The sequence below is a fragment of the Ictalurus furcatus genome, chromosome 17 (assembly GCF_023375685.1).
Source record: "Ictalurus furcatus strain D&B chromosome 17, Billie_1.0, whole genome shotgun sequence".
Classification (NCBI taxonomy): Eukaryota; Metazoa; Chordata; class Actinopteri; order Siluriformes; family Ictaluridae; genus Ictalurus; species Ictalurus furcatus.
The window spans coordinates 25,543,261-25,568,661 of record NC_071271.1 but is presented as its reverse complement, the minus strand read 5'-3'; the positions used below and the strand labels follow the sequence as shown (position 1 = coordinate 25,568,661).

Genomic DNA, 25,401 nt, shown 5'->3' with positions numbered 1-25,401 from the left:
TATGGACTCAGTCCAATTCCCACAACGGACATTTATGGAGCTTCCTGATCCATTTGACGGATTTTTCGGTGCCCCGGAATATTTTCTGGTACACTGTCAATTTTATTTCTCCAGCCTGTTAGACCCTAAGCCAGAGGAGAAGCAAAGGCTCTGATTCATGTGGTCCCAGTTCTTTGGACCGGCCCGTCAATGGGTGCAGCTCCTACTGGATAAGCACTGTAGGACCCTGGACAGTGTAGAACAGTTTGTGGGGGAGTTCATGATGTGGTTCGGGAGTCCGGAGGCGCGGGTCAAGCTAGAACAACTTTGGGGGGGGGGGGTAAGTCTGGCAGGCAAACCTGCCCTGCCGTTTACCCACTACTACAGGCAAACTCATGCAGAGCCCCAGCAGGAGGTTAACCTGGCGACCTCAGAGCTCGAACCTGAGACCCACGAGGTGGGCTCACCTGCCGAGCTCCAGCTAGAGGTCAACAGGGAGGCCCCAGCATCAGAGCCCCAGCCGGAGGTTAACCTGCCGACCTCAGAGCTCGAACCTGAGACCCACGAGGTGGGCTCACCTGCCGAGCTCCAACTAGAGGTCAACAGGGAGACCCCAGCACCAGAGCTCCAGCCTGAGTTTCAGGAGGGGGTCTCAGCTCCACAGATCCACTGTAAAGCCCAGTTACTGTCCCAACTGTCTGTTAACCCGGACAACCAAGCCCTGCTCAAGCCCAAGTCTACTGACACAGCCGACCAAGTTCTGCTCACGCCCAAGTCTACTGATACGGCCGACCAAGTTCTGCTCAAGCCCAAGTCTACTGACACGGCCGACCAAGTTCTGCTCACTCCCAAGTCTACTGATACGGCCGACCAAGTTCTGTTCAAGCTCAAGTCTGCCGACACTGACAGCCAAGTTCTGCTCACGCCCGAGTCTGCCGACACTGACAGCCAAGTTCTGCTCACGCCCGAGTCTGCCGACACTGACAGCCAAGTTCTGCTCACGCCCGAGTCTGTCGACAAGGACAGCCAAGTTATGTTCATGCCCAAGTCAGCTGATGGGGACAACCAAGTTCTGCACACCCCTAAGTTTGTTGAAACAGACAACCAAGCTCTGCTCACATACATGTCTGCTGACATGCACAACCAAGTGTCTGTTGACACGGACAACCAAGCTCTGCTCACGTCCCAGTCTGCTGACATGACCAGCCAAGTTTTAGCCTGCAGGCTCTGCTGAGTACGTTGCTCTGCTTTCCTACTCAACCGAGGACGTCACTCTACTTTCCTGTTCTGCTGGGAACTTCGCTCCACTTTCCTGTTCCACTGCAGACGTCCCTCTGTTTCCCTGCACGGCTGCGTACGTCGCTCTGTTTCCCTGTTCCGCCGAGGACGTCGCTCTGCCTTCCTGCTCTGCCAAGAACGTTGCTCTGCTTTCCTGTTCTGCTGAGGACGTCACTATGCTTTCCTGCACCGCCGAGGACGTCGCTCTACCTTCCTGTTCGGCCGAGGAGGTCGCTTTGCCTTCCTGTTCAGCCAAAGATGTCGCTCTGCTTTCCTGTACTGCTGAGTACGTTGCTCTGTTTCCTCGCTCCATAGAGGACATCGCTCTGCTTTCCTGTCCCGCAGAGGACGACGCTCTGCTTTCCTGCACTGCGGAGCCCGTCGCTCTGCTTTCCTGCTCTGCGGTGAACGTTGCTCTGCCTTCATGTACCGCCGAGGACATCGCTCTGCTTTCCTGCTCTGCTGTGAAAGTCGCTCTGCTTTTTTGTTTCGTTAAAAATGCCATGCGGTCTCCTGGTTCAGCTTGGAACATTTTGCCCAGGGGGCCGGGGCCGCCAATGGAGATGGATGTTTCATGGCACACCGGGAGGAGTGCCTTTGGGGGGGGGGGGGGGGGTTCTGTCACGAGTTCCCCTTTAAGCAGCGCGCTGTGGAGCATGTGAGCACGCGTGCACGAGCAGGTGCGCGAGCACCTGCTTTTCCCTTGTTGATAATTGTGACATTTCGACACGTGCATTTGTTATGTTTCTGTTATGTCTCCTCCCTGTTCTGTCGTTGGTTGTTGTTTCACGTGTGTCTGAATTGCCCTCAGCCGTCAGCCATTACAACGCTGATTATGTTTGTATATATACCGCCCGCCTCCCAGCACACGGTGCGGAATATTAGATAAGATAGATTAGAGTAAATATAGATAGTCATCGTCATAGTCATAGTCAGTTTAGTTCACGGTAGTTTCTCCGCTCTCAGTCCCGTGCTATTGTTCATGTTTCTTGTTTTGTTTCTCGACCCTGTATCCCGTGACTGCGACCTTGATTCCTGCCTAGCCCCATGTATGCCTGTTTGCCGATCGTCTGAACTTTGCATGTTACTGGATTACGTTTTTGGATCACGTTTTGGATTTTCCTGCCTGTGTCTCTTAAATAAAACTGTTAACCTGCGATTGCATCCATCCTTATCTCCGTTGCATCACAATACGTGACACCATCAGGCCCTGGACATGATGAAGCCCTTGCTTTTTTTACAGCTTGCTCTACTTCTTACCACTTAGGTACACAGTCCTCCATTTGGTATTCTGGTGGATTGATAGGTGGAATGTCTGAAGGAATTGACATAGGCTCCTGCCTTTTTGAATCTGTATGCGTTTCCTCCAAATATCTCTCCAGCTCAAACTTAGATGCCTTTAGCGCACCATTCTTCTCGCTGGTGAATAACTTCTTTACAAATTTGAATGGGTCTTTATAAAAGTTAGTTCTCGCACACTCCTTCTTTTTGTAGCGTTTCCGTAGGCGCTCAGCTCTGTGCAATGTTGCAAGCTTATCTTTTATGACTTCTGACTTTCTTCTGCTCTTCTCCATTGCTTCCTCAGCTGTCTCCTTTCTCTAACTGTCTCCTTTCTCTCCTGCTGCCGTCTAGACTTTCCAGGAATAGTTTGTACTTTTTCCTTCCTTTTTCAACTCTAAACCTCTCACTTCCATGCGTAAATTATGTCCCCAAATTTATCCAGTTTCTTTTCAACTGTTCCACTTAACCTTTCCAATGTAAAACAGAGATCTGTGTTTACTTTGTCCCATGCAGTTTTCTCACAAGCTCTTGGCCATTTAACTCCAGGCTTGTGCCCGTTGAGGTTCTTTTCTCTCTTACGCTGGTTTGTCTGATTGGGTTCACAAGGATTATTAGGTTCATCACTAACTGTGTCCATGCAAGTCCTCCTCACATCTATGACAAGGGTGCTGATATCCTGCGAACTGTGGTTTGCTTCCTGTCGCTGGATTTCATTCAACTGACTTGACTGACTTCTTAAGAAGTACTGATCAATGCGAGGCCCTTTTCCCTTCTCCCTCAAGTATTTCATTCTCCCTTGATGAATCTTCAAACCCCTGAATGATGTCGCCTTGCTCCAACCACAGACACACACCTGGAGTTCCATGTCTTTGCTAACTGCAGATCTTGAACTAGCCTTTTGTGAAGTACTCGCCATACTTATATCCATTTCCGTTCCTAAGTCCTTAACCATGTTGTCCAACGTTGAGTCATCTTCCGTCCCCATTCTTGCAGACTCTAGCGGTATTTTCTTTATTTTTTTTAAAGCTTTGGGCGGGTGTCTCCAGCATCCTGTAAACTCAGAGCTGGATACTGCCGACGAGGGTAGCTAACCCTTACCAGCCCCAATGGGGTCTCTTTGCTCCAGTCAGCTGTCTCTCCAGGCTGTCACGAGGTCTTTCCCTTGTTGCCAGCTGCACTATTCACAGCAGTCACTGGACCTATCCAGATCTTCATGATTTCCATTACATGAGAGTAGATGTTAAATTTCTTGCTGATTTTAGGCCGGTGAACTTGGCTCTCGCCAAGATAAGCACCAACTAAGACGTAGCTTCACAGTAAACTAATGTGATCCATATGTGTCTCCATCCATTTATGCTTCATTCCATATAATGATATCCTTCTGTCTGGTGTTGATGGCTGAAGTGTAATGCTGGCTCCAGGGATAAGCTTATTAGCAGATCCTGTGATGAAATTGTGGGCTTCTTGGAGACTTCTTTTGTATATATTTATGTTAAGGTAAATAACATTACATTGCAATATATAGTTACTTTTACATCATAACATGTGTAAATACATTGTAACAGGAATCGATTTACTAGCGTTTAAAACATGTATTTGTATGAGTAATTCCATTATGTTATACATTAAAATACGTATGGAAAGTGATGAATGGAATTACACAATCGAGTCATGGTTCTATAATTAATTTACATGACAGCAAACATGCGAGGATGAACCCTGCCCCCAAATGAACCCAAAATCCATCCAGAGAGCGCAGACGATTGTTCAGACCAAGTGTAAAAATGTCCTTAGATTCAAGCTGGATTTAGAAACATGCTGATACGTGAGCCTGATGATTTATATTTTCAGACATGTTCCGAAGTAACAGCACTTCAACCTCATGATTAAATTAGTTCTGTGGGCCCGACTTGAGGGAAATGCAAAATGCTGCTCATTAGAAAGAAAAAAAAAGGCTTGGAATATATTAGAAAACAACATATCTGCTAAAACATCCTGAAAGAATAGCTTGAATATGTCAAGCTGTCAAAAAGCTACAGTAAAGCAGGATATGTTGATAACTGTGCATTTTAAAGCAAAGTTAGCTGTACCCTACTGTGACAGATATTTAATCAAAATACTTGTTCTTTGTTAATAAGAAGAACGCTGAATATTTATGGAAAGGTAGTGGTTCAAAATCATAGTGTATACTGTATCTAGCAATCATGCAGTCTGAATATGTAAAGCAAGTGGGTTTACTCGCAAAGGGTATGGTCAGATACAAATAATTACGTCAAAAGTATGCGCAAAGCCTCAACAGTGAGGGTTTAAAAGGCTCATCCCTCAGTCTGTGGGCAGCTTTGTAAGAGCCTGGATCAAAATTTAGGGAAGGTATGATTCAAGTGTTGTGGATACAGTATCTTTTATATATCTTTATTATATTTTGTATCTTCCACATATACATATATGATTTCACTAAATGAAAAATTCATTTTAAACCAAGAAAGATTTTTTAACTGTAGTCTTGTGTAAAATATATTGTAAACAATTATGCTCTTTTTTGTCAGATGTCTATCTATACTGAAACACTGTACAAAAACAGCACGACCAATATTCCTGAATTTGTCCTTGAAGGATTCACAGGAATTCCTGCTAAGTATTATGGATTGGTAGGAACCTTTTTCTTCTTCATTTATCTGATGCTGGCATCTGGGAACGTTTTCATCCTTGTATTTGTGGCATGTGAAAAAAGTCTTCAGAAGCCAACGTATATCATCTTCTGTAATCTTGCAATATCAGATCTTGGATTTGGAACTACAACTCTGCCCAGAATCATTGCTAAGTACTGGATGTCAGAGATCATTTCATTCAATGGTTGTTTTACACAAATGTATTTTGTCCATTATTTTGGGACTTGCACCTCATTTCTTATGGCATTAATGGCCCTTGATCGATTTGTTGCCATATGTAACCCATTGAGATATCCAGTTCTGATTACACACACCACTATTGCAATTCTTTGTTCAGTGCTTTGGATAGGAACCCTCCTCCAGCTTGGTGTCATTACTGCACATATCCTTAGTGTGCCTTATTGTGGCCCAAATATTATACGTCACTGCTACTGTGACCATATTTCAGTAAGAAATCTAGCATGTGCAGACATAACAGCCATAAAAGACACTAGTTTTGCCATAGCTATGACTGTACTGTGGGGTCCTTTAATTTATATCATATTTTCTTATGTGGCCATCATTATTTCAGTCATGAAAATCTCAAATAAAGATGGACGCTATAAAGCCTTTTTAACATGTACTCCACAGCTATTTATTATCTGCCTGTACTATCTTCCCAGAAGTTTTGTATATATTGCATTTAATGTTGGATTTCGTGTTGAATCAAATCTCCGCAATGCAGTGGTAATGACGTACAGTCTTTTCCCTGCCCTCATTAATCCACTCATCTACTGCTTTAGGACCAAAGAAATTAAGGACACATTAATGAAAAAATTAAAGCAAAGACAGGTGAGGGTAAATAGAAAAAGTATTTTAACCTAAAGAAAATTATATCTTATCCAATTTGTTTTCAACTGTAATTACATTTAATAACATCAGTAACATTTTAAAATGCAGGAAAACATGAATCTGTACCTGCTATGTCTTATTAAATTTAGGTTTATCAACTACAATATGCAATACAATTAGTTGAAAATGATTAATCAGCCAGAAAAAAATGTTCAACCAAATAAAAACAAAGATTCTGTATTAAATGGAAATGCAGACTACTGTAATTTTGTGTAAGAAAGATAAAATTGCACAACTAAATTATACAAAACACCAATGCGTGTACCTTTCTGGCTATTTCAGTTTATGCATGGGTCATGCATGAGTCATGTTAGAGCACTGCTGTCACTTTTTCAAGTAGCTTTTTTTTTCCAGGGTTGCAATGTTTTACATTTTTAATTAGCAAATATATATTGTTTTTATGGCCTAGAATACCACCATGTTCAACTGCAAGATGGTTGCTTCTTTAAGTATATACACTCTATTCTCTATTGCATTACTTTTTAGGGGGCTAAGCATGTTTTTCTTTCTCTACTGTAAACTGTAAGTGATTAAAAAAAAAATAAATACAAAAATAAAATAAAAAAAAACTTTGGTCAATAGGTAGTACCCCCTCCTGTTACTAAGGCTACAGATGAGCCTGGTCGTCCTAACAGTGGAGCTGTAGCGAAATGTTTTACATCCTGGTTTATATCTTAGAATGGCCTACAATTAATAATATTTTTGTCACTTATTCCTTGGTTTCTCCAAACAAAACGAAAAAAAAAAAAAAACAAGAGCCATTTAGTTCTGCCTACTTTTTTAATTAATGTGCAAAATATGTAAAACCTGCTTTTGAGAACTTGTCCTAGGAATCTTTTTTTTCCCAATCTTTACAAAATTGGTGTCAAACTACTCAGAAGTCTGAGCACTTCAATAATTATGAAAAACATGTTGATATTTTTTAAATAATATGGCTACCACATGTTTATCAGTTCTAGCTTGGCGGAGCCCAATTTACTTAAACTTTACTCAATTTACTCAAGCAGCTGTAACTCATGTCTGGCTGTACTGATTCATACAAATCAACAAATCAGTACAATTCTGAGGTGGTATGTAAAGTTTAGGGTGTGGTCATACATAGGTGTGGGGCACACTTCAGCTAATTGTTTCTCAGGACCTCTAAGTCTGAAACTTGATATACTGTATCTTTATGTTAATCTGGAAGTGGATTAAACATTGAACTCTCGTCACAAAAATTGAATGATCGATACCTTGAAAGACCCCTTAGTAATTGCTTAAAAGCAAGCATATCTTGTCAAGTAAGAGGTACAGTGAAACCTTTGCCTTTTGGGTTATTTAGCTCTGCTCTTTAGCTCTTTAATTTGGTTAAAATATGCAAAATGTACTTTTGAGAACTAAGATTTCTTTGCCATATCTTCAGAAATTTGGTGTCAAATTACTCAGCAAAGTCTGAACATCAATAACTATCAATTTTTAAATGTATAAATAATATGGCCACCACACGGGCCACCACATGCCAATCAAACATAACAGAGCTATCACTGAGCTATGTACACCAAACTTGAACGGTACATCCCTCTATGGATTTGCGAGTAGCTGATGCAATCTCACTCAAATAAATCACTATGGGTTGCTGTTGTGTTAATGCAAACAAAACAAGCATGTCCCTTATAAAATAAGGTGTATTGTGAGACTTTCTTTCTCCTGATTCTGTGGCTTACTGCATAAATATTTTTTGCTATATCAATAAAAAAAACAGTAAGTCAAGTCAATATTTATCAAAAACATTTTACATTTGTAAACAACATGGCCACCTCATGCCAGTAAAATATTCCATGGCAGAGCTTAATTAACTTTAATTTAAATAGTTATAAAAAATTGCATTTTAGAAGGATTTTGCATTATACTAGTTGTGTTTAGGATTAAATGCTGAGGCTGTCTACTAATGTTGGGGTGTGGTTCTCCATAAGAGCAGAGTTAAGTTCAAATAGTTTTTCAAAAATATTTTCAGGCATTGTACGTCTGATTGATCTGGAATTTGGTGTAGTGCATCTTTGTACTAAACTGTTTGTGGTTTTCTACTGTTGACTGGGTTACGTCAAAGACATAGCTGCCATCAGCCAATCAGCTTGCAGCAGACACTTCAGTGTTAGCCGTGAATTGCCATCATCTATGGTTGCTTTCGTGTAATACGCAATTTGGCCAGAATTAGCCACTAGGGGCACTATTTGAAAAGGGGGCTTGGCCCTTCACATAGCAGATCACATATTTCTGAGTAATTTTATGTTATTCTTTAAAAGGTTTCTGTGGAATAATTGTCATGTTAATGGATAAAACTAAATTTTTTGCAACATAATTTGCAATTCTATATATATATATATGTATATATATTCATGAATGGAATTGATTCTTTATTTTTATTGTGGGAATTCAGGGCCTTCACCAACTACAAAATAGCACAGAATAATAATAATGACCTTATACGGAAGTCAGCCCATTCTCTGAATGAATAGGTACTCAGACCACAGTTGATGTTAGGAGAGCTGTGCATTCTCATAGCCAGCTGATTTTAATCTTTCGTTTTAACAATACAGTCTTCCCTGCATGCTGCATGTCCACTAGCGTTCATCAGTTGGCTAAGAAATCACCTATATGCTGCTTTAATAATTACCGTTAGCTACTAACTTCAGGAAGACCATTCCACATTGTGTATGTAATTCAAAGACCTCCATAGGGGAAAAAATAATTCTACATTTCCGGCAGTGACTCAATAGAGCAAGCCAGTATATGGTATGGGAAGTGCAACATCTCAGATAACAATGCAGTGGATAATGAGCCAAAAACATCATCTGGAACTCAATCCCTTTTATTTGGGACATTTGATATGTCAGCAATTCACCTTTTGCAGTGCAAATAATAAAACTAGAGTACAAAACTACCCAAAGCTTTGCACAAAAAGACCGTTGTAACAAAACACACTAAATAAATATGATTCTGTAAATACATATGTACAATATAGGCCTATACACTCATGCCAAAGTTGTCTGTGGCAGGGAATCCAGAAAAGCAAAATTGGCCATTCTCGTTAAGTGGGAGGGGTGGCATACTCTCTCTCTCCCTTGTCAATCACAGTGACACTAACCAATCATGGACATCTGTGAGCTCATATACGTATATGCGGAAGAGGGCAGGTAGCACTTTCCTGTGACCCAACATGAGCAGCAGTTTGAAAAAAATGCGGCTGGCTGGCTTCACGTGTCAGATAAAGCACGTCTCAGCCTTCACCCTGCCTGGTTGGTAAAGGCAGGGTATATGATGGGGAATAGTTCACTGGTGGGTTTGAATCAGCCAAGAGTAAATTGGGGAGAAAATTGGGGGAACCAAAACCGGTTCTACAGAGTAGGTTTAACAGCTACATGTACCTAATTGTAAATTATTTAATTTACTTTGAAAATGTTTCCATAACACAGGGGTTCCCATGTTAGGAGTCACAACCCCAGAATGGGTCTCTTGGTTTTCAAATGGGGTTGTGAGAGAAGCTCACAATTGCCCCTTTTGTTTTATTCATTTACTTTACAGATTATTATTATTAGATATATTGTACTAACTATAAAGAGAGATTTTCTTCTTTTTAGCATTTTGAATTGTTACTGTAGTGGCATTCAATCAAGCCACACTTAAATGAAGACTGTATGTGCTATTTCACTATCCTGCAAAACAGTGCTAGCATGGGTATTCAGCAATAAAAAAAAAAGATTGTTGTGCATGATCTTGCTAAGCATTTTACAGTTCGATTTGGATGAACAGGGAGGTTTTGGCTCTGATGCTTCATCTAGTGAATGTCGCATTTGATTTTTCATCTGTAAATAAAATATGCAGGCGAGTGTGTGAAAAATGCCACTCCCATTGCCACTGCAAAGTTATGCTTCAATTATAAACCATGCCCTTGATGTATTCCTTATGTATCATTTGAAGCTGGATATGATATGAGAAATAGATAGACCCTTTCAAACATGCCCCCTGACATTTGAAAAGTTGTGGACTGGGAAGTCAGTTCCCAGTCCAGTAACAGATGTTACAGTAGTCCTAAAATATAAGTCTGGAAATTTTAAATATAGGGTGGTCAAGGCATGGTGTCTCAGAAGATTCATAATGTCCATTTGGGGTCATTTCCCAAAAAGTTTAGGAAGCCCAAACATAACAGTTTCAATAAAGATTACAGTCACAGGGCACTTAAACTATTTGTATGTTTGTATGTTTTGAGTCATATTAGCAGCATCATGTGGTCATCTCAGGAACTGCAGCATAATATGTATATTTTGTTCTTATATGTCTGACACCCTGGGGAAATTCTTCACATGATCAAATTTGGACTATTTTCCCATATATACTGATCTGAAAAATACAGATTTTACTGAACTAAAATATGTTTCCTCTTTTTTACACGTACCTCAACTACAAGTAAAGGTTTCATTCAACTTCCTACTTCTACATTTTTCACAATGTACTTACTGTATAGAAAAACAACCTTACTGCAAAATTGTAAAGACTTATGAGTTTGAAATTGGAAATGAGTTCCCACTTTGATTATCAGCATCATGATCAGGCTCTGACTCATCACCTGAGGTAAAAGTCACTCACTGCATTTAAACATGAGCTTTATCATCACCTCATCACTTGATAAATCTCTGACTGAATCCTTAACTGATTAGGCTTACAGTGCCCTACACTAATATTGGCACCCTTGGTAAATATGAGCAAAAAAGGCTGTCTTTATTGTTTAACCTTTTGATCTTATGTTTAAAAACATCACAAAATACTCTGCTCTCGTGGATATCAAACAATTGCAAACAACACAGGGATATAAAATAGGTGTGCAACAATTATTGGCACCCTTTTGGTCAATACTTTGTGCTACGTCCCTTTGCCAAGATAACAGATCTGAGTCTTCACCTATAATGTCTGATGAGGTTGAAAAATACTTGAATACTTGGTGAGGGATTTGAGACCATTCCAGACATTTGAGACAGAATCTCTCCAGAACCTTCAAATTTCGAGGCCCATGCTGGTGGACTCTCCTCTTCAGTTCACCCCACAGGTTTTCTATGGGTTTCAGGTCAGGGGAATGGGATTGTCATGGCAGGACCTTGATTTTGTGGTCAGTAAACCATTTTTGTGTTGATTTTGATGTATGTTTTGGTTCATTGTCCTGCTGGAAGATCCAACCACGGCCAATTTGAAGCTTTCTGGCAGAGGCAGTCAGGTTTTCATTTAATATCTGTTGATATTTGATAGAGACCATGATACCATGTATCCTAACAAAATGTCCAGGTCCTCTAGCAGAAAAACAGCCCCAAAACATTAAAGATCCACCTCCATATTTAACCATGGGCATGAGGTACTTTTCCATATGGCTACCTCTCTGTGTGCACCAAAACCACCTCTGGTGTTTATTACCAGAAAGCTCTATTTTAGTTTAGCTCTTTAAAATCTGACCATAGAACCTGATCTCATTTGAAGTTCCAGTAGCTTTTTTCTTGAAACCCTTCCAAACAACTTGTGGTGATGTAGGTGACTTCAGATTGTAGTTTTGGAGACTTTCTGACCCCAAGACACAACTAACTTCTGCAGTTCTCCAGCTGTGATCCTTGGAGATTTTGGGGCCACTCGAACTGTCCTCTTCGCAGTGTGTTGAGACGATATAGACACTCGTCCAATTCCAGGTTGATTCATAACATTTCCAGTTGACTGGAACTTCTTAATTATTGCCCTGATGGTGGAAATGGGCATTTTCAATGCTTGTGCTATTTTCTTATATACACTTCCCATTCTGAGAATATCAACAACCTTTTGCTGCACATCACATCTATATTCCTCGCTCTTACCCATTGTTATGAATGACTAAGGGAATTTGGCCTGTGTGTTACCTCATATGTATACCCCTGTGAAACAGGAAGTCATAGTTGAAAAATTTCCTGGTCCTAGTCACCCAGGTGTACTAATTTTTTTTAAATATCAGTGTGAATATATTTTTCTCATATGAATTCATAGGGGTGCCAATAATTGTTGCACACCTATATTTAACAAAGTGTTTTTTTTATTAACCTGTGATGTGTTTGCAATTGCTTGATATCCATGAGAGCAGAGTATTTTGTGATGTTTTTTAACAAAAGATCAAAAGGTTAAATATTAAACACAATTTTTCACAGCCTTCTTTGTTCATATTTACCAACTGTGACAATATTAGTGGAGGGCACTGTATGCCCATTAAATTAATCAAAGCATCAAAGTTTTAGAATATGTCAAGACTTTGATGGCTGGTACATAGCATATAAATATAAAACAAATTAAGATTTTTTGTTTGTTTGAGAATTTGACTACTTGGGAAATTCCTTGTACTTATGTCTAAAATTGTACTTAAGTGAAAATAGATAAAACTAACAGATAAACCCCACTGGACTATATTTCTGGAGTGCTGTTTTCAATTGCTGAATTGTTACAGAAACTGTGGAACCAGTGAATTTATGTCTGGGCAAAGAAAACACACTTTAAATCACTTTAACTTTAAGCTAACTGAATTTGTTCAGTTACAGTAAATAAAAGTAAATTCATATTATATGAGGCCTTCAACTTCCAAACAAAAGGAAAAGAGCACTTTGACCAAAGGAATATAGAGAGTGTTATATTGTCATTTATGAGCAACTGTATGCGTAAAAAATCTCAAAGTCTTATAGCTATAGTTAATACTGTTTTCAAATAATATGTTCTTCATCACTATGAACATCAGAATCATGTGTTTGCATGACAGGGAGGCTTGCTATGTCCTCAAAAACATCTGAATAGCTATTAAAGTGGACTCCTAAGTTGAGTAGGCTCTCCCAATGCTGGATGTTCCTAGACGCAGGTCTGTCTGAAGGAATCTGGACGTCTCTGAAGGGTGATGGAACAGCCAGTATGAGCTGTCCTCTTGACCAGTCTGTAACATAAAGGAAAAAGTGGGCTAACAGTCCAGTGACTAAAAGAACAGAAAAAGTTGAAGATAGAACTGTACACTTTCTAAATGGGTAGAAACACCAGTGTTTGCCACCTTTTAGTGGAAAGTAGCTAATGGATGTGCAAAAAGTTGCTATAAGTTGTCTCAGGGAGTAATTGGTTGGTGGGAATATCTGCTTGTGTAAGCACAACTCATCCAGGCTTTACACACTGGTGCCTGCTCCCTAAACTTGTATAATCAGGAGCTGTGATGTGAGCCTCTTTTTGAAATAAAGTTGATAAAGTAGTCTAAAAAGTCACCAAATCTTGTGGCAAGGTTGCTAAGCTGGCAACACTGGGCTTCACTAATGTTAATATGGAAAATCAAGATGTCTAAAATAGTTCTGTAATAGTTCTGTCAAATAATTGTAAGCAATAATGAGATAAATATTGCCCTTTGAACCCATTCCTTACAAATAAAATCTGCTCTAGGGTACATACCTTCACTCACATGCTCATGGCACTTGTCCTGTGCACACAAAAAGCGGAGTTCTTTCTCACAATCATATTCTGAGCAAGTGAAGGAACTGTGGCTATCACTTTCTGATGAGCTCTCTCTCACTTTAGCTTGGCCAAGAGGAATGCTTAGTATTTTAACCTCATCTACCGAGAGGAAACTAGGGGGATCTGTTTGTTCAGGGGTAAGCTTGGAAAGGAGGTGGGCCTGATGGTTTTTGCACCCATCAACCACTTTACCACAAATTCTTGTAGTATACGGTATACCATGTCTAAGAGCTGAGGATTCAGGATAGGTGTGAGACTCCGTCTTTGTTGTTTCTTCACAAATGGATGGAGAAACTTGAGAGTTTTGTGTTTGTGGAATACCATCTTTTCCCAAACGCTCAATCAGGCCTAACCTATCATAATTATCTGTCTTTATTTGCAGGGGCTTCATGTTAGAGCAGCATGTTGTGTATGTACTGTCAATTTCATAGTACTCTAGCTCACTTCCCCCAAACCCTGTTAAGTGGCTATGGCTAAAGCTTTCAACTCGCTGCCTCAATTCCCCTGCAACTATCAAATCTGGTTTCTTGCTGTTCTCATTGCAAATGTTTTGGACACTACCATCGCCATCATCTGGACTGAATGCCATATTATCTGTGCCATGCTGTTTTGTTGGTTGACTTCTTGGTTTGATGTGCCAAAGAGTACCCCATCTCTTCATGACAAAGCAGAGGCTTAAGATTAGTAGTATGAGAGTTATAGGAAATACAATAGCAATAATCCATAAGGGGGGATGTTTCTGGGTTGGGAGACAATCTTCTTTGTACTCAGTGGGAGATGAGCATGGTCTGCACGGTGAAGAAGAGGCATTCTGTAAACAGACACACCAGCCATTTTCTGAAGAAGATGAAATACAGTCACTGCTACTTATACAAGACTGAGTCAGACAGGATTCCTTAAAGCAAGGCGAGAGGATGCAGTCGTCTGCAGACACACAGTCATTCTGGAAGAGTGAAGGACTGGGTTTCACCTCTACTATCTCATTGTGCCCGCTGAAGGGTAGGATGTATCCATTCAGTTTGAGGTAGTCCACACACCCTACAAAATCTGAAGACAGGAAGATAAAAAGAATAAGCGCGCAAATCATTTTAAGATGGCTACAGAATTTTCAGTTTATACCCAAGTCTCAGCCCTGCTTCAGTGGATAATCTCACCTGGATACTGTAGACTTGTACCTATGAACTGTTGCTGTAATCCTAAAGACTGTGCTGTGCTATTACTAGCACTCTTATTCACAATATGCACATATAATATGAACATACTTCCTACACACATAGTATTGTATTACATAGTATAGTATATAGTTGTTGAAGACTAATAATTTCTAATCACCACCCAGTGTCACTCTGGTTAGTGGTTCTGTTCAAGGTTTCCTTCTCACATTGTCTCAGGGATGGTTGTTTTTATTTGTTTTGTTTTTTTGTTTGTTTGTTTGTTTGTTTGTTTTTTGCCTTTGTCTAGTTCATTAAAGATATAAATCTACATCCAGAATTCTGTAAAGATACTTTGTCACAATGTCTGTTGTTAAAGGTGCTATATAAATACAACTGAATTGAGAATCTATGCCAGTTTTATTATATTATAAAAGTGACATCTAAAACAATTTCTAAATTTTTAGTAATATTTTGTTTCCAGTAGAAAGGTACAGTTATGTGGCCATTTTTAATAAATCATATTGTCACACATCAGTATCAGTCATGATATCAAAAGATGTTACTGACCTAAATCTAGATCTCTTGAATCACCAGATGCTGCTGACCCCAGTGTGATCATCTCTATTAAAACAGCAGTTTGGCTAATAATGCTATGGGTAATATTCCTAATGATCTGCTCATCCAGGATTAAAATGATGTTTGGTCCATGTCTGCGCAAGAGGAGGACATGCCATTGTCCATCTGACACACTACTCTCCACACCAAGCTCCCACTGGTGTCCTGACATTAAATGTGTGAACTTGTACAGAGGTTTCCCATCAAGTATCTGAATAGGTAAAAAATAAAATAAAATCAAAGATTCAACGTTACTGTGGCCAACTATGCTATTAGAATCAGTGTGTATGCTTGTTTTTTGCTCAAATTCCACATGCTATATTGAACTAAGGCAAATTGCTTACCTTAAGTTCTAGGTGCACTGTTTTGCTTCGACAAATAATTAAAATACTGTCCTTTTTGATTGTCCTCATTTTTATCTCAAAACTGGCAAACCCTTGACTGGCTCCATCTTCTTCATTCAGAAAGGCTTGAAGCAACTGGTTTCTAAGGTAGCTTTCCTTGACAACAAACTCAATATATGTCCCCTTACTGAGAAATAATCCATGATTCTCAGAGACATCTGTTGGGTAAATTAACATTATTCAAAAACTGCTAAGACGTTTGATTTTTCTATCATGTTCAATGTTGATCTTGGTAATTCATATAATAAAATAATCAAATAAAATATAAATTCTTAAAATAATTGGAAGGAAATGGGAGAAACAAACAAACAAAAACACATTACTGCTATCACAGTTAGGTCCAGTGAAATTCTCAGCACACTGGCAGTAGTGATGAGACCAGAGATCTTGGCAAACTCCTCCATTAAGACATTTACTGCTGCTGCAAGGAGCTACATCTGTCCGTGGACAACTATAAAACACACAAAGAAAAAGACATCATATTATAAAATATATTCTCAAGATCGGCTTTGGATTCATCATGACTCTAATCAGGATAAAGTGGTTACTGGAATGGAAAAATGGAAGGAGGAATGAATGAATTACAGTCTAATGGTGCATATTATAATGTGACTAAAGGCAGTGCCAGGGATTTCTAAGACAGTTTCATATTAAATAAGATGAATCTCCAAAAAAATAATACTTTTTATTGTGAGTCAAAGTTACACCATTATTGGTTGAACTGATTGCAAGAATCAAACCACTATCATTTATTTGTTAAGAATTTTGTTTTTAACAGCTTTTAGACTTTTAGTTCAGAGGTTGGTTTGTAATTTCATGCCTCAAGTCCCTTCCTTCAGTGTATTAAAAGAACCTGTTCTGAGATTACTGTTTAGTTTTTCTGACAAAAAATAATATAGATTCTTTTAATCCAGTTAAGTTTGTCATGTCAAGAAAACTTACATTTCAAGTATCTTGTGAGTCGCCAGAGCCTTTGAAGTATCAAGCAAGACATCATTTAATTTCATATTTCTCACACATCCAACAAAGTTATGAGTTCTCACTTGATAAGGCCTCAGCAAAATTACATCAATGGACTTTACACCACCCAGTGTTAGGTTGTTGGTTCTAACATCCAGAGTCCTGCATGCAAAAATTAAACAAGTTTTATAATTTCACAGTTTCTACAGCTTATGACTAGTCACATAAGATCAACGATCAATCAATCTATTGACTAAGAAAATGTAAAAGAAAAGAAATTATATAAACATTCCACTGCCTAGTCAGGGGTGGGATATTTTGCTCAGGCATCTTGAACAAGCAGATTTAATGTGTGGGATATTTGTATTTTATTTGTAGTTGCCTAGTGAGCAAGTAGGTTCAGCAATCAGAAAATAAACCCTACTATGGAAATAAACCTTCATACTTCATTTTGACTTTTGTCAACATAATTGACAATAGTTTTCTTTTAGTATGTATGTTTAAACATAATGCACTTCATGTTAACACACATCAACGCTGTAACTGTAGGACATGCCTCAGAATCCCACTGACTGCTGCACTACACACAATCAGGACAATCAGAATTGGGGCTTACAATTGAACAATTTATGCTAGGTTGATTAATTAGCGTGCATGGATGACAAACAACCTTTTCAGAATCAGGATATGCAGACGTGTGGGAAAAAATATAGTGCAAGACTTTCATATAAATCCTGCTAACACAATACTGAGAGAATATCGAGAGAAATTCAAGATGCTAGCCATACTCGAATATGTTTAATTGTGATGTGAATAGAGAACACCACAGCTCAAAAATTTTTTGACTTTTCCTCAGTGTTGTAAACATCATGTGGTACTTTATCAGGTTTGGATACGGTCTATGGCTACACTATTATCCCCTCTCCACAAACTTGTTCATTTATTTAACTAGCCTGACCTAGGTCATTACATTATGTTGGCTACCACTTTTTAGCTTGGTTGATTAGGTTTCCAGGCAACCAAAACATGGGAATGGGCAGCACATTGGAGTTTTCACTTGCCTGGTTGGTAGTAACCTACTACATTTACTTCGTTACATTTATTTGAGTAACTTTTTGAAAAAAATACATTTTTAGAGTATGTTTAACTGGCCATACTTATACTCTTACTCAAGTTAATTTTTAATCAAAGAAATGTACTTTTTCTTTGCTACATTCGGTGGCATTCATCCGTTACTGTTAAATGTTAAGTAACCTATATAGCTTTCACAAATCAAAGCTTAGGGACCTGCTTTTAGTAGCGTAAGGGTTCGTTTGTTGAAAGAAAAGGATGGCTCTACCCACAATAGCACTGTCGTGCAAGGTGTAAATTATTTACAGCTGGAAGATATATACAAAAGTCCACGAGTGTTGGTAATTCCACGAGTTATTTCCCCCACTGTGTGTGTATATATATATATCGTGGACTTTTGTATATGTCTTATATGCACACACAGCGGGGGAAATAAGAATTGAACGCGTCAACATTTTTTTCAGTAAATATATTTACAATGAGGCTATTCACATGAAATTTTTGCCAGACATCAGTATTAACTCAAAAAATCTGCAAATATAAAGAATTCACAACATTATAAATAAACATAAATAAAGTTATGTGTAATAAAGTGGAATGACACAGGAGAAAAGTACTGAACACGTTAACTGAAATTAATTTAATACTTAGTGAAGAAGCCTTTGTTTGTAATGACAGCTTTAAGACCCTTCCTGTATGAAGAAATTAATCAGCCGCATTATTCGGTAGTTTTCTCATTGGATACTTTAGTAGTTTTGTCATTGGTTACTTTATTACTCTTACATAAGTAATTATTAACATTATTAATTTTCCTGTTGCTTGAGTAATTATTTTTATAAGTGGCTCTACTTGTACTTGAGTAAAATTGTTGGTTATTCTACATACCTCTGGTTAGCATAATGAATTTTTCATTTCTTTACCCTTTTAAGGGAATGTTAAGTTAGAGACACAAAAAATTTCTAACTAAAAGGGACCTGATACCATATCCTACCTCTGGATTCCAATACCTTCATGCTGTGACAAACAAAAATCTCTGGGCTCATCAGCACTGCAGCTGTCAACCTCCAAAGAAGCTATCTGCAACTCACAAAAAATTTGTATAATTATATAAGATATGTATTTAAGAAATTGATCAGTGGATGACAATTTGTTATTGTTTGACATTCAAACTTAGACACAAAAGCCTTTGGGACATAAGTTTAAGGTTAATTAGTCCAAATGATAACAGCAAGTATAAATGTAATACATGTTTGGTGTGTGTGTGTGTATAAATGACCCACATTTCCAATTCTCCTAACAGTGACATTGTGGAAACTCCCATCAGCCACTGGTTTGGCTGTCTCCAATCTTGTAACACCTGACCCAAGATCAAAAGAGAGGCGTAGCCTTCCATTCACAATTTCGAGTGCAAGAAACTCTGAAGTTGAGAGCTCTCCCGGATTGTACAAAAGCAAAGAGTTCTGTTTCACAGTTGCAAATTCCAGAGAGATAAAATTGTATCTGGGATTTAAAGGGGGGAATTCCAAATAGGACAACTCCTCAAAGCCATAACTGTGCTCTTCACAGTTAACTCCACTGACACCTGAGAATGAATGTTACCGTTAAAATCTAAATATCACATACTGTGATAAAAAAAAGCATGTCAATAAAAATTATTTTAATTATATTATTTTGATGCCACATGAAATAATGAACCTTAATGAACCTTAATGAACCACATAAAAGAATGAACCTTACCAAATGAACAGTGACAAGCATACCCTGTTAAAAAATTTGAGCATTGGCCATGGAGGCAAGGGGATGATGCACAATGGTCTATGATGTAGTCACAAAATCGCCCTATGGAAAATAAAGATCACAATTATTTTTTACCTCTAATTGAAATGCTCAAATGATTTTCATTTCATTCATTCAACTGCGGTGGATCTGGAGCCTATCCAGAGAATACTGGGTGTGAGGTTCATCTAGTCCATCACAGGGAACCATACATACAAATTCACACATTCATTCACACCTAGAGGGAGTTTAGCCTAGACAATGTTTTTGGGAGGTATGAAGAAATCAGAAAACTTGGAAACCCACACAAACACAGGGAGACTATGAATCTGTGGGTGGGAAGGATGGCATTACTCACTCCCTCACCCTCATCGAGTGGTAGCTGTTGTGAGATAGTGTGAGAAAATTAATAAATAAATAAGCAGATGCAAATGTCCTAATTACCTTCATATCCAGGTCTGCAGTCACAGAAGAATCCTCCTTGTATGTTCCAGCATGTCCCACCATTTGAACACACTACTCTCTGGCACTCATTATCAGCAATAGAACAACGCAGTCCAGAGAAGCCCTCTGAGCAATGGCATAGAAATCCTCCAGGGTTGTTAAAGCAGCTTCCTCCATTTTCACAAGGTTTTTCCAAGCATTCATCTATATCGTACTCACACCTAGTTCCCGTAAAGCCAGCAGGGCATGTACAGTTAAAAACCTCTGCATACTGGGGAGACACAAATATGAGACGAGGACTCTCTAAAACAGCAATGTCTTGAGTGATGTGGATATTTTTGTTACAGGTGGCACCATTTTGGCATGGCTTGAGTGAGCAAGGATCACTGGTTATTTGAGATATAGTCACATTGCTCTGTACCTCAAGTAATTTCTTATGCATGCGTGAGATGCCACTTGCCACTATTCCACTCAGATACAGTCCATTATAACTTTTCATTACTGCAAGAAGAACTGTTTCATTGCCTTGTATCCTCATTCCAAATACATGACTCTTAGATGCTTGTAGATTAAAGAGGCTATCCAGAGCTTTTGCAAACTTAAGGTAGTTCAGTGATAAAAAGTTCTCAAGATTGGAAAAAAATACATAGAACAAGACGCAATTGTCCAATGACAAATTGGTAAAGCCTTTATAATTAACATAGATGCTATTGTTCACTGGTGGGTGGAAGTGGTCGCTTGCTTCCACAGTGATATTGTGCGTCGCCTCTCCTTGAAATGGCGAGGACCACAAGTCACACATCCCAAAAGGAAAACTAAACATCTTCATCTGTCCATTTATAATAGTACAATTAAATACATCTAATTCATCCAAATCATCTGGTCTCACATTACCAATCAGTCCTCCATGGAAAAACGTTCCATAATATTTGACAAAAATATTGATGGTTCTTTGTACTGGTGGATTGTCATTTTCATCTAGAACTTTAACATGAAACATGATGGTTGATGACAAAGGAGGTGAGCCTGCATCCTGGATTACCACATGTATATCAAAAAAAGGACTGACTTCACGATCCAGTGGTCTTGAAGTGAAGAGAACTCCATCAGATGTGAGTGTAAAACTGTTTCTCAAGGCAGGCCTTATCAACCAGTATGTGAAAGGACCTTGATTTGGAGGGAGATCAGCATCACTGGCTGTCAGCGTAGCCACTAATGTGCCATGTGGCTGATTTTCCCTAACAAATCCATCTGTAGATGTAAGTCTAGGGGCATTATCATTGATGTCAATAATGGTAATAACTACAGATGTGCTGCCTGTTACAGGAGGTAAGCCTTCATCAATAGCAATAACTGTGAGGTTATAAAAAGGCCACAACTCTCTGTCCAGCTCATTGTTTACGGTAAGAATTCCATTGACAGGATCAATACTGAAGGAGTTGTTAACATTTCCACTCTCTATGCCATAGGAGAACCTGCCCCATTTCAGTACCACATCTTGATCTGAGGCAGTTACTTTAGCTATAGAGGTCCCAACTGAAGTATCCTCACGTACCATTACAGTGTAGAGAGCAGAACCAAACTCTGGAGGATCGTTTTCATCAATTATATGTATGTGAACAAGGGCCTCATCAACGTTGAAGCCAGTAATGCTCCCTCTGTTTTTAGCGATTATGTGAAGAGCAGCATGATTCTGTCCTTGATTTCTCATGTCTTTGGAGGTGTATATTTTTCCACTCCTTTCATGAACTACAAAGCCAGCTTTTTTACTTTGACCAAAAAGTAAGTAATGAATCTCACCATTAAACCCCAAGTCATAATCTATAGCCACAACGCTTCCAATCTCTGTTTGCAAAGGAACGGTTTCAGGTACAGAGAAATTATAAAGATGTCTCTGGAAACTTGGTATATATTCATTGACATCTATCACCTGAATGGTAACATGAGCTATATCATATAAATTTTGATTATCTAAGTTAGAGGCCTTGACAGTAAGTTCAAAACTCTGGTGTTGCTCAAAGTCAAACATCTCCAGAGTGGTTATAGTGCCATTTATGGAATCCAAAGAGAAGTAAACTGTATGCCCTGATATTAGTGAATATGTTACGTGTGCATTACTTCCAGAATCTTTATCAGTGGCGATGACCTGAATCACTGAAGATCCTATTAAACTGTTTTCTGCGACAGAAGTCATGTACTCAGTAAAAGTGAAGACTGGTGGATTATCATTAATGTCTGTTACATTTATGGTGACATTGATTCTCCCAGTCTTAGAGAACCAGGCTCCATCTTTGCCAATGATAAGAATGTGATGAATTTCTACCTTCTCAAAGTCAAGGGGTTTAGCTAGCTTGATCAGTCCTGAAAGGTGCTCCACATAAAACAGTCCATCCTTATTCCCGCCTTCAATTGAGTAAGACACCAATCCACTCAACCCAGCATCTTGATCTTGTGCCTGAATTTTCCCAATGACCGACCCCAAAGGGAGGTTTTCAGGAACAGAAAATGCAATGTGATTTTCTGAAAACTGTGGAGTGAACAGATTTTCCTGTGTTACTTCCAACTTGATGTCAATTTGGGAAGAAAGAGGAGGGTAGCCTCTGTCTGTAGCTGTAACTACAAGATTGAGGAAAGTGCTGAAACTTTGCCTGAATTTTCTATTCAGACGTACTTTCCCAGTAAAATGTTCCACCTCAAAATAATTTGACGCATTTCCTCCACTGATAATGTACTCAACACTATTGTCCTTTTTTGGAAAGTCTGGATCTATGGCTGTTAACTGGAGAACCTCTGTTCCCATAGGCAAGGTAAAAGGAACTGACAAATTTGGCATAAGGGGCAAAAAAGAGGGTGGAAAATAATTATACTGAACAAAAATTACTGTTACCATGACTGAGCTGCTCAAAGGTACATTGCCACAATCTACAGCTACAACAGTAAAATTAAAGCTTTGAGATTCATGTTCACTGAGGATAATCAATTGTTTTGTAGAAACCTCTCCAGTGGATATGTTAACAAAGAACTTCTCACTTGGTGGTTCTATAAAGTACATAATTTGGGCATTTTCTCCAAGGTCCCTGTCCACAGCAGTGACTTTTAATAGGAAAATGTCCTGGTCTCTAGTCTCAGGGATGGTTACAAAGTACCTGGACTGATGAAAATATGGAATATTGTCATTTATATCTGTGATGACTATGGTGACATCTGTACTGATACTCCAAGCTGAATCGTTGGCATTAACTCTCACAATATAATGGTCTTGGTGTTCTCTATCCAAAGGCCCCACCACAATTATTGTTCCACTACTTCTATCAATACTGAAAGGTATTTGCTCTGTTTGGTCTTCAATAGAATAAGAAATGATAGCATTAACACCAATATCTTCATCCATGGCTGTTACATGAATCACCGGAAAGCCAATTAATGCATCCTCAGAAACCTCTATAAAGAAGATCTCAGAGAAACGAGGTGCATGGTCATTTGTGTCCAGAACAACTATATTTACTACTGCAGTAGAAGTGTACCTACTGTCATCTTTATCTACAGCTTTAATAATGAGTTTGTACTGTGGTATGTTCTCTCTGTCTAAACTCCTTTTTGTTCTAAGAACGCCATTAGTTTTATCTATTGTAAATGCACCATCTATGTTACCAGACAAAATGGTATATTGTACTTGTCCATATGCATGAGAGTCAGCATCAGTAGCTGTCACATCACATACCCAACCCACGGGTAAGTTCTCAAACACCTCGCACCTATACTCTTCCTTCATGAAGACAGGTGGGTTATCATTCACATCACTGACATTCAAATAAATTTCAGCATAAGTGGAAAATGGCGGGACTCCTGAGTCTCTAGCCTCAACTAAAAGATGGAAATCTTTGTTGCTTTCAAAATCCAAAGATCCTTTAACCTTCATCTTTCCAGTCTTCTCATGCAGCTCAAATACTTCTCCAATGTTTCCACTTGCCAAGTAAAAAGATATAGGTCCAAATCTACGTGTGTCTGCTGTAGCTACTGCCACCATGGTTCCAGGAAGTGTGTCCTCAGAGAGCAAATGCTGATTGACATGCACTACAATATTGGGAAAATCTGAAGCATTTTGAAATCGCACAGTCAAGGTGGTGGTGTCCATTTTAGGATTGGCGCCTCTATCCTGTACATGAACATTGACTGTAATGTCTCTTGTTCTTTTGAGGGCCTCCATGGTGAACACGGTTCCTCTGTCAGAACTGATCATAAAGAGATGGGCATGTTGTCCATATAGAGAGAAATTCAGCTGTCCATTCTTTCCTTCATCTGCATCCTTGGCCATCACTGCACACACTACTGATCCTGCAAGAGTGTTCATAAAATACAGATTTAAAAGTCAGATGTATAGAATATAATGTTCAAATATTAATTAGTTTAAACATTTTTATTGTGTGTACACAATCACTTTCCAAATGTGTTTTATATGTCATCATATGATGCCTTTCTAATAGAATAAACCTACCTCTGACTGAATCACAGTAAATTCCATTTAATTTTTCTATTGTCAAAAATAAATAAATTAGCCACACAAGGGCATATGCGTCAGTGATTTTCACCTGGGGTAAGCGTGCTCTTAGGCACAATGCAAAGCAGAACAAAAGGAAGTGGAGTGCCTAAGATCCCCTTAGCCATGGTAAATTCACTGTAATTGAACCAAAACTATCCATTTTACAACTGGATGTTAAGTATAGTGACCATGATTACATGATTACTATGCCCATTCTTACAGGTGACTCTTACCTTTGGCCACCTCAGTAGGAACATTGGCCACATATGGTCCATAGAGTATCTGGGGTGAGTTATCATTTACATCCCCTACTATCACTCGTACAGTAGCCGAACTTGAGAGAGAATTCCTGCTGTTCCCGTCATGTGCAACTACAGTCAAAATGTAAGAGTCCATTGTCTCTCTGTCCAGGACGTCAGTGTTGAATAGCTCTCCGTTTGTATCATTTATGGCAAACGGTGCGTTGGATCCTTCTAAAGAATACCTGAACAAAATATGGGAGTCAGTTTGCAGTACATTTGAGTTAATTCATTTAAGACATAGAGTATCTGTCTAAGTCTGGGAAAGCCCGTCAAATGTCATGGTGGCTGAATTCTGGTGAACAGCTATCATGTCGATGCTGGAATCAGTGACTAACTACACATCCCAGAATTCAGCATGGCCTACAAACATAGCTACTGAAGACTACAACACCCAGACCTTCTCATGGTCACACGCTCCTGATTACTGATTACACACACCTGGAGTCAATCACCTGTTCTACCACACTCACACTATATAAGGACCTTCAGTATGCGTTTTCATTGTGAAGTATATGAATG

The 25,401-nt window shown here is 39.0% G+C and overlaps 3 protein-coding genes and 1 long non-coding RNA gene across 4 annotated transcripts; 1 reads left to right on the top strand and 3 right to left on the bottom strand.

Moving 5' to 3' along the window:
* Positions 1 to 4,581: 4,581 nt before the first annotated feature.
* LOC128621434 (olfactory receptor 2AT4-like) lies at positions 4,582 to 6,155 on the top strand. The gene has a single exon (XM_053647197.1). It carries the CDS (start codon positions 5,085 to 5,087, stop codon positions 6,069 to 6,071), a length of 987 nt encoding a protein of 328 aa, XP_053503172.1. The 5' UTR covers positions 4,582 to 5,084; the 3' UTR covers positions 6,072 to 6,155.
* Positions 6,156 to 12,939: 6,784 nt separating this feature from the next.
* LOC128621064 (protocadherin Fat 4-like) lies at positions 12,940 to 15,408 on the bottom strand. Its single transcript, XM_053646543.1, has 3 exons — positions 15,338 to 15,408; positions 13,564 to 14,663; positions 12,940 to 13,056 (listed from the first exon to the last, which is right to left on the bottom strand). The coding sequence occupies exons 1-3, from the start codon at positions 15,387 to 15,389 to the stop codon at positions 12,940 to 12,942; spliced, it is 1,269 nt and encodes a 422-aa protein (XP_053502518.1). The 5' UTR covers positions 15,390 to 15,408.
* Positions 15,409 to 15,418: 10 nt separating this feature from the next.
* On the bottom strand, positions 15,419 to 19,110 carry LOC128621876 (uncharacterized). The gene is made up of 3 exons (XR_008388325.1): positions 18,812 to 19,110; positions 16,732 to 16,911; positions 15,419 to 16,240 (listed from the first exon to the last, which is right to left on the bottom strand). It is a non-coding gene; the product is annotated as an uncharacterized LOC128621876 (long non-coding RNA).
* Positions 19,111 to 19,113: 3 nt separating this feature from the next.
* On the bottom strand, positions 19,114 to 24,886 carry LOC128621063 (protocadherin Fat 4). The gene is made up of 5 exons (XM_053646542.1): positions 24,814 to 24,886; positions 20,041 to 24,375; positions 19,558 to 19,659; positions 19,176 to 19,402; positions 19,114 to 19,134 (listed from the first exon to the last, which is right to left on the bottom strand). The coding sequence occupies exons 2-5, from the start codon at positions 24,353 to 24,355 to the stop codon at positions 19,114 to 19,116; spliced, it is 4,665 nt and encodes a 1,554-aa protein (XP_053502517.1). The 5' UTR covers positions 24,356 to 24,375; positions 24,814 to 24,886.
* Between the last annotated feature and the right edge of the window lie 515 nt (positions 24,887 to 25,401).

Bases quoted from the DNA above. Each gene is read 5' to 3' on its own strand.
- LOC128621063 (XM_053646542.1), bottom strand. From the start codon at position 24,355: ATGGCCAAGGATGCAGATGAAGGAAAGAATGGACAGCTGAATTTCTCT. The intron at 19,403-19,557 runs GTAAGGTTCATT...ATTCATTCTCAG, and splicing joins TGCTTGTCACTGTTCATTTG to GTGTCAGTGGAGTTAACTGT. The intron at 19,135-19,175 runs GTTACAAGATTG...GGCTGATGGGAG, and splicing joins CTTTTGATCTTGGGTCAGGT to TTTCCACAATGTCACTGTTA.
- LOC128621064 (XM_053646543.1), bottom strand. From the start codon at position 15,389: ATGATCACACTGGGGTCAGCAGCATCTGGTGATTCAAGAGATCTAGAT. The intron at 14,664-15,337 runs GTCAGTAACATC...TCCTGTCTTCAG, and splicing joins TTCAAGAGATCTAGATTTAG to ATTTTGTAGGGTGTGTGGAC. The intron at 13,057-13,563 runs GTGAGTGAAGGT...TTTATGTTACAG, and splicing joins AGGACAAGTGCCATGAGCAT to ACTGGTCAAGAGGACAGCTC.
- LOC128621434 (XM_053647197.1), top strand. From the start codon at position 5,085: ATGTCTATCTATACTGAAACACTGTACAAAAACAGCACGACCAATATT.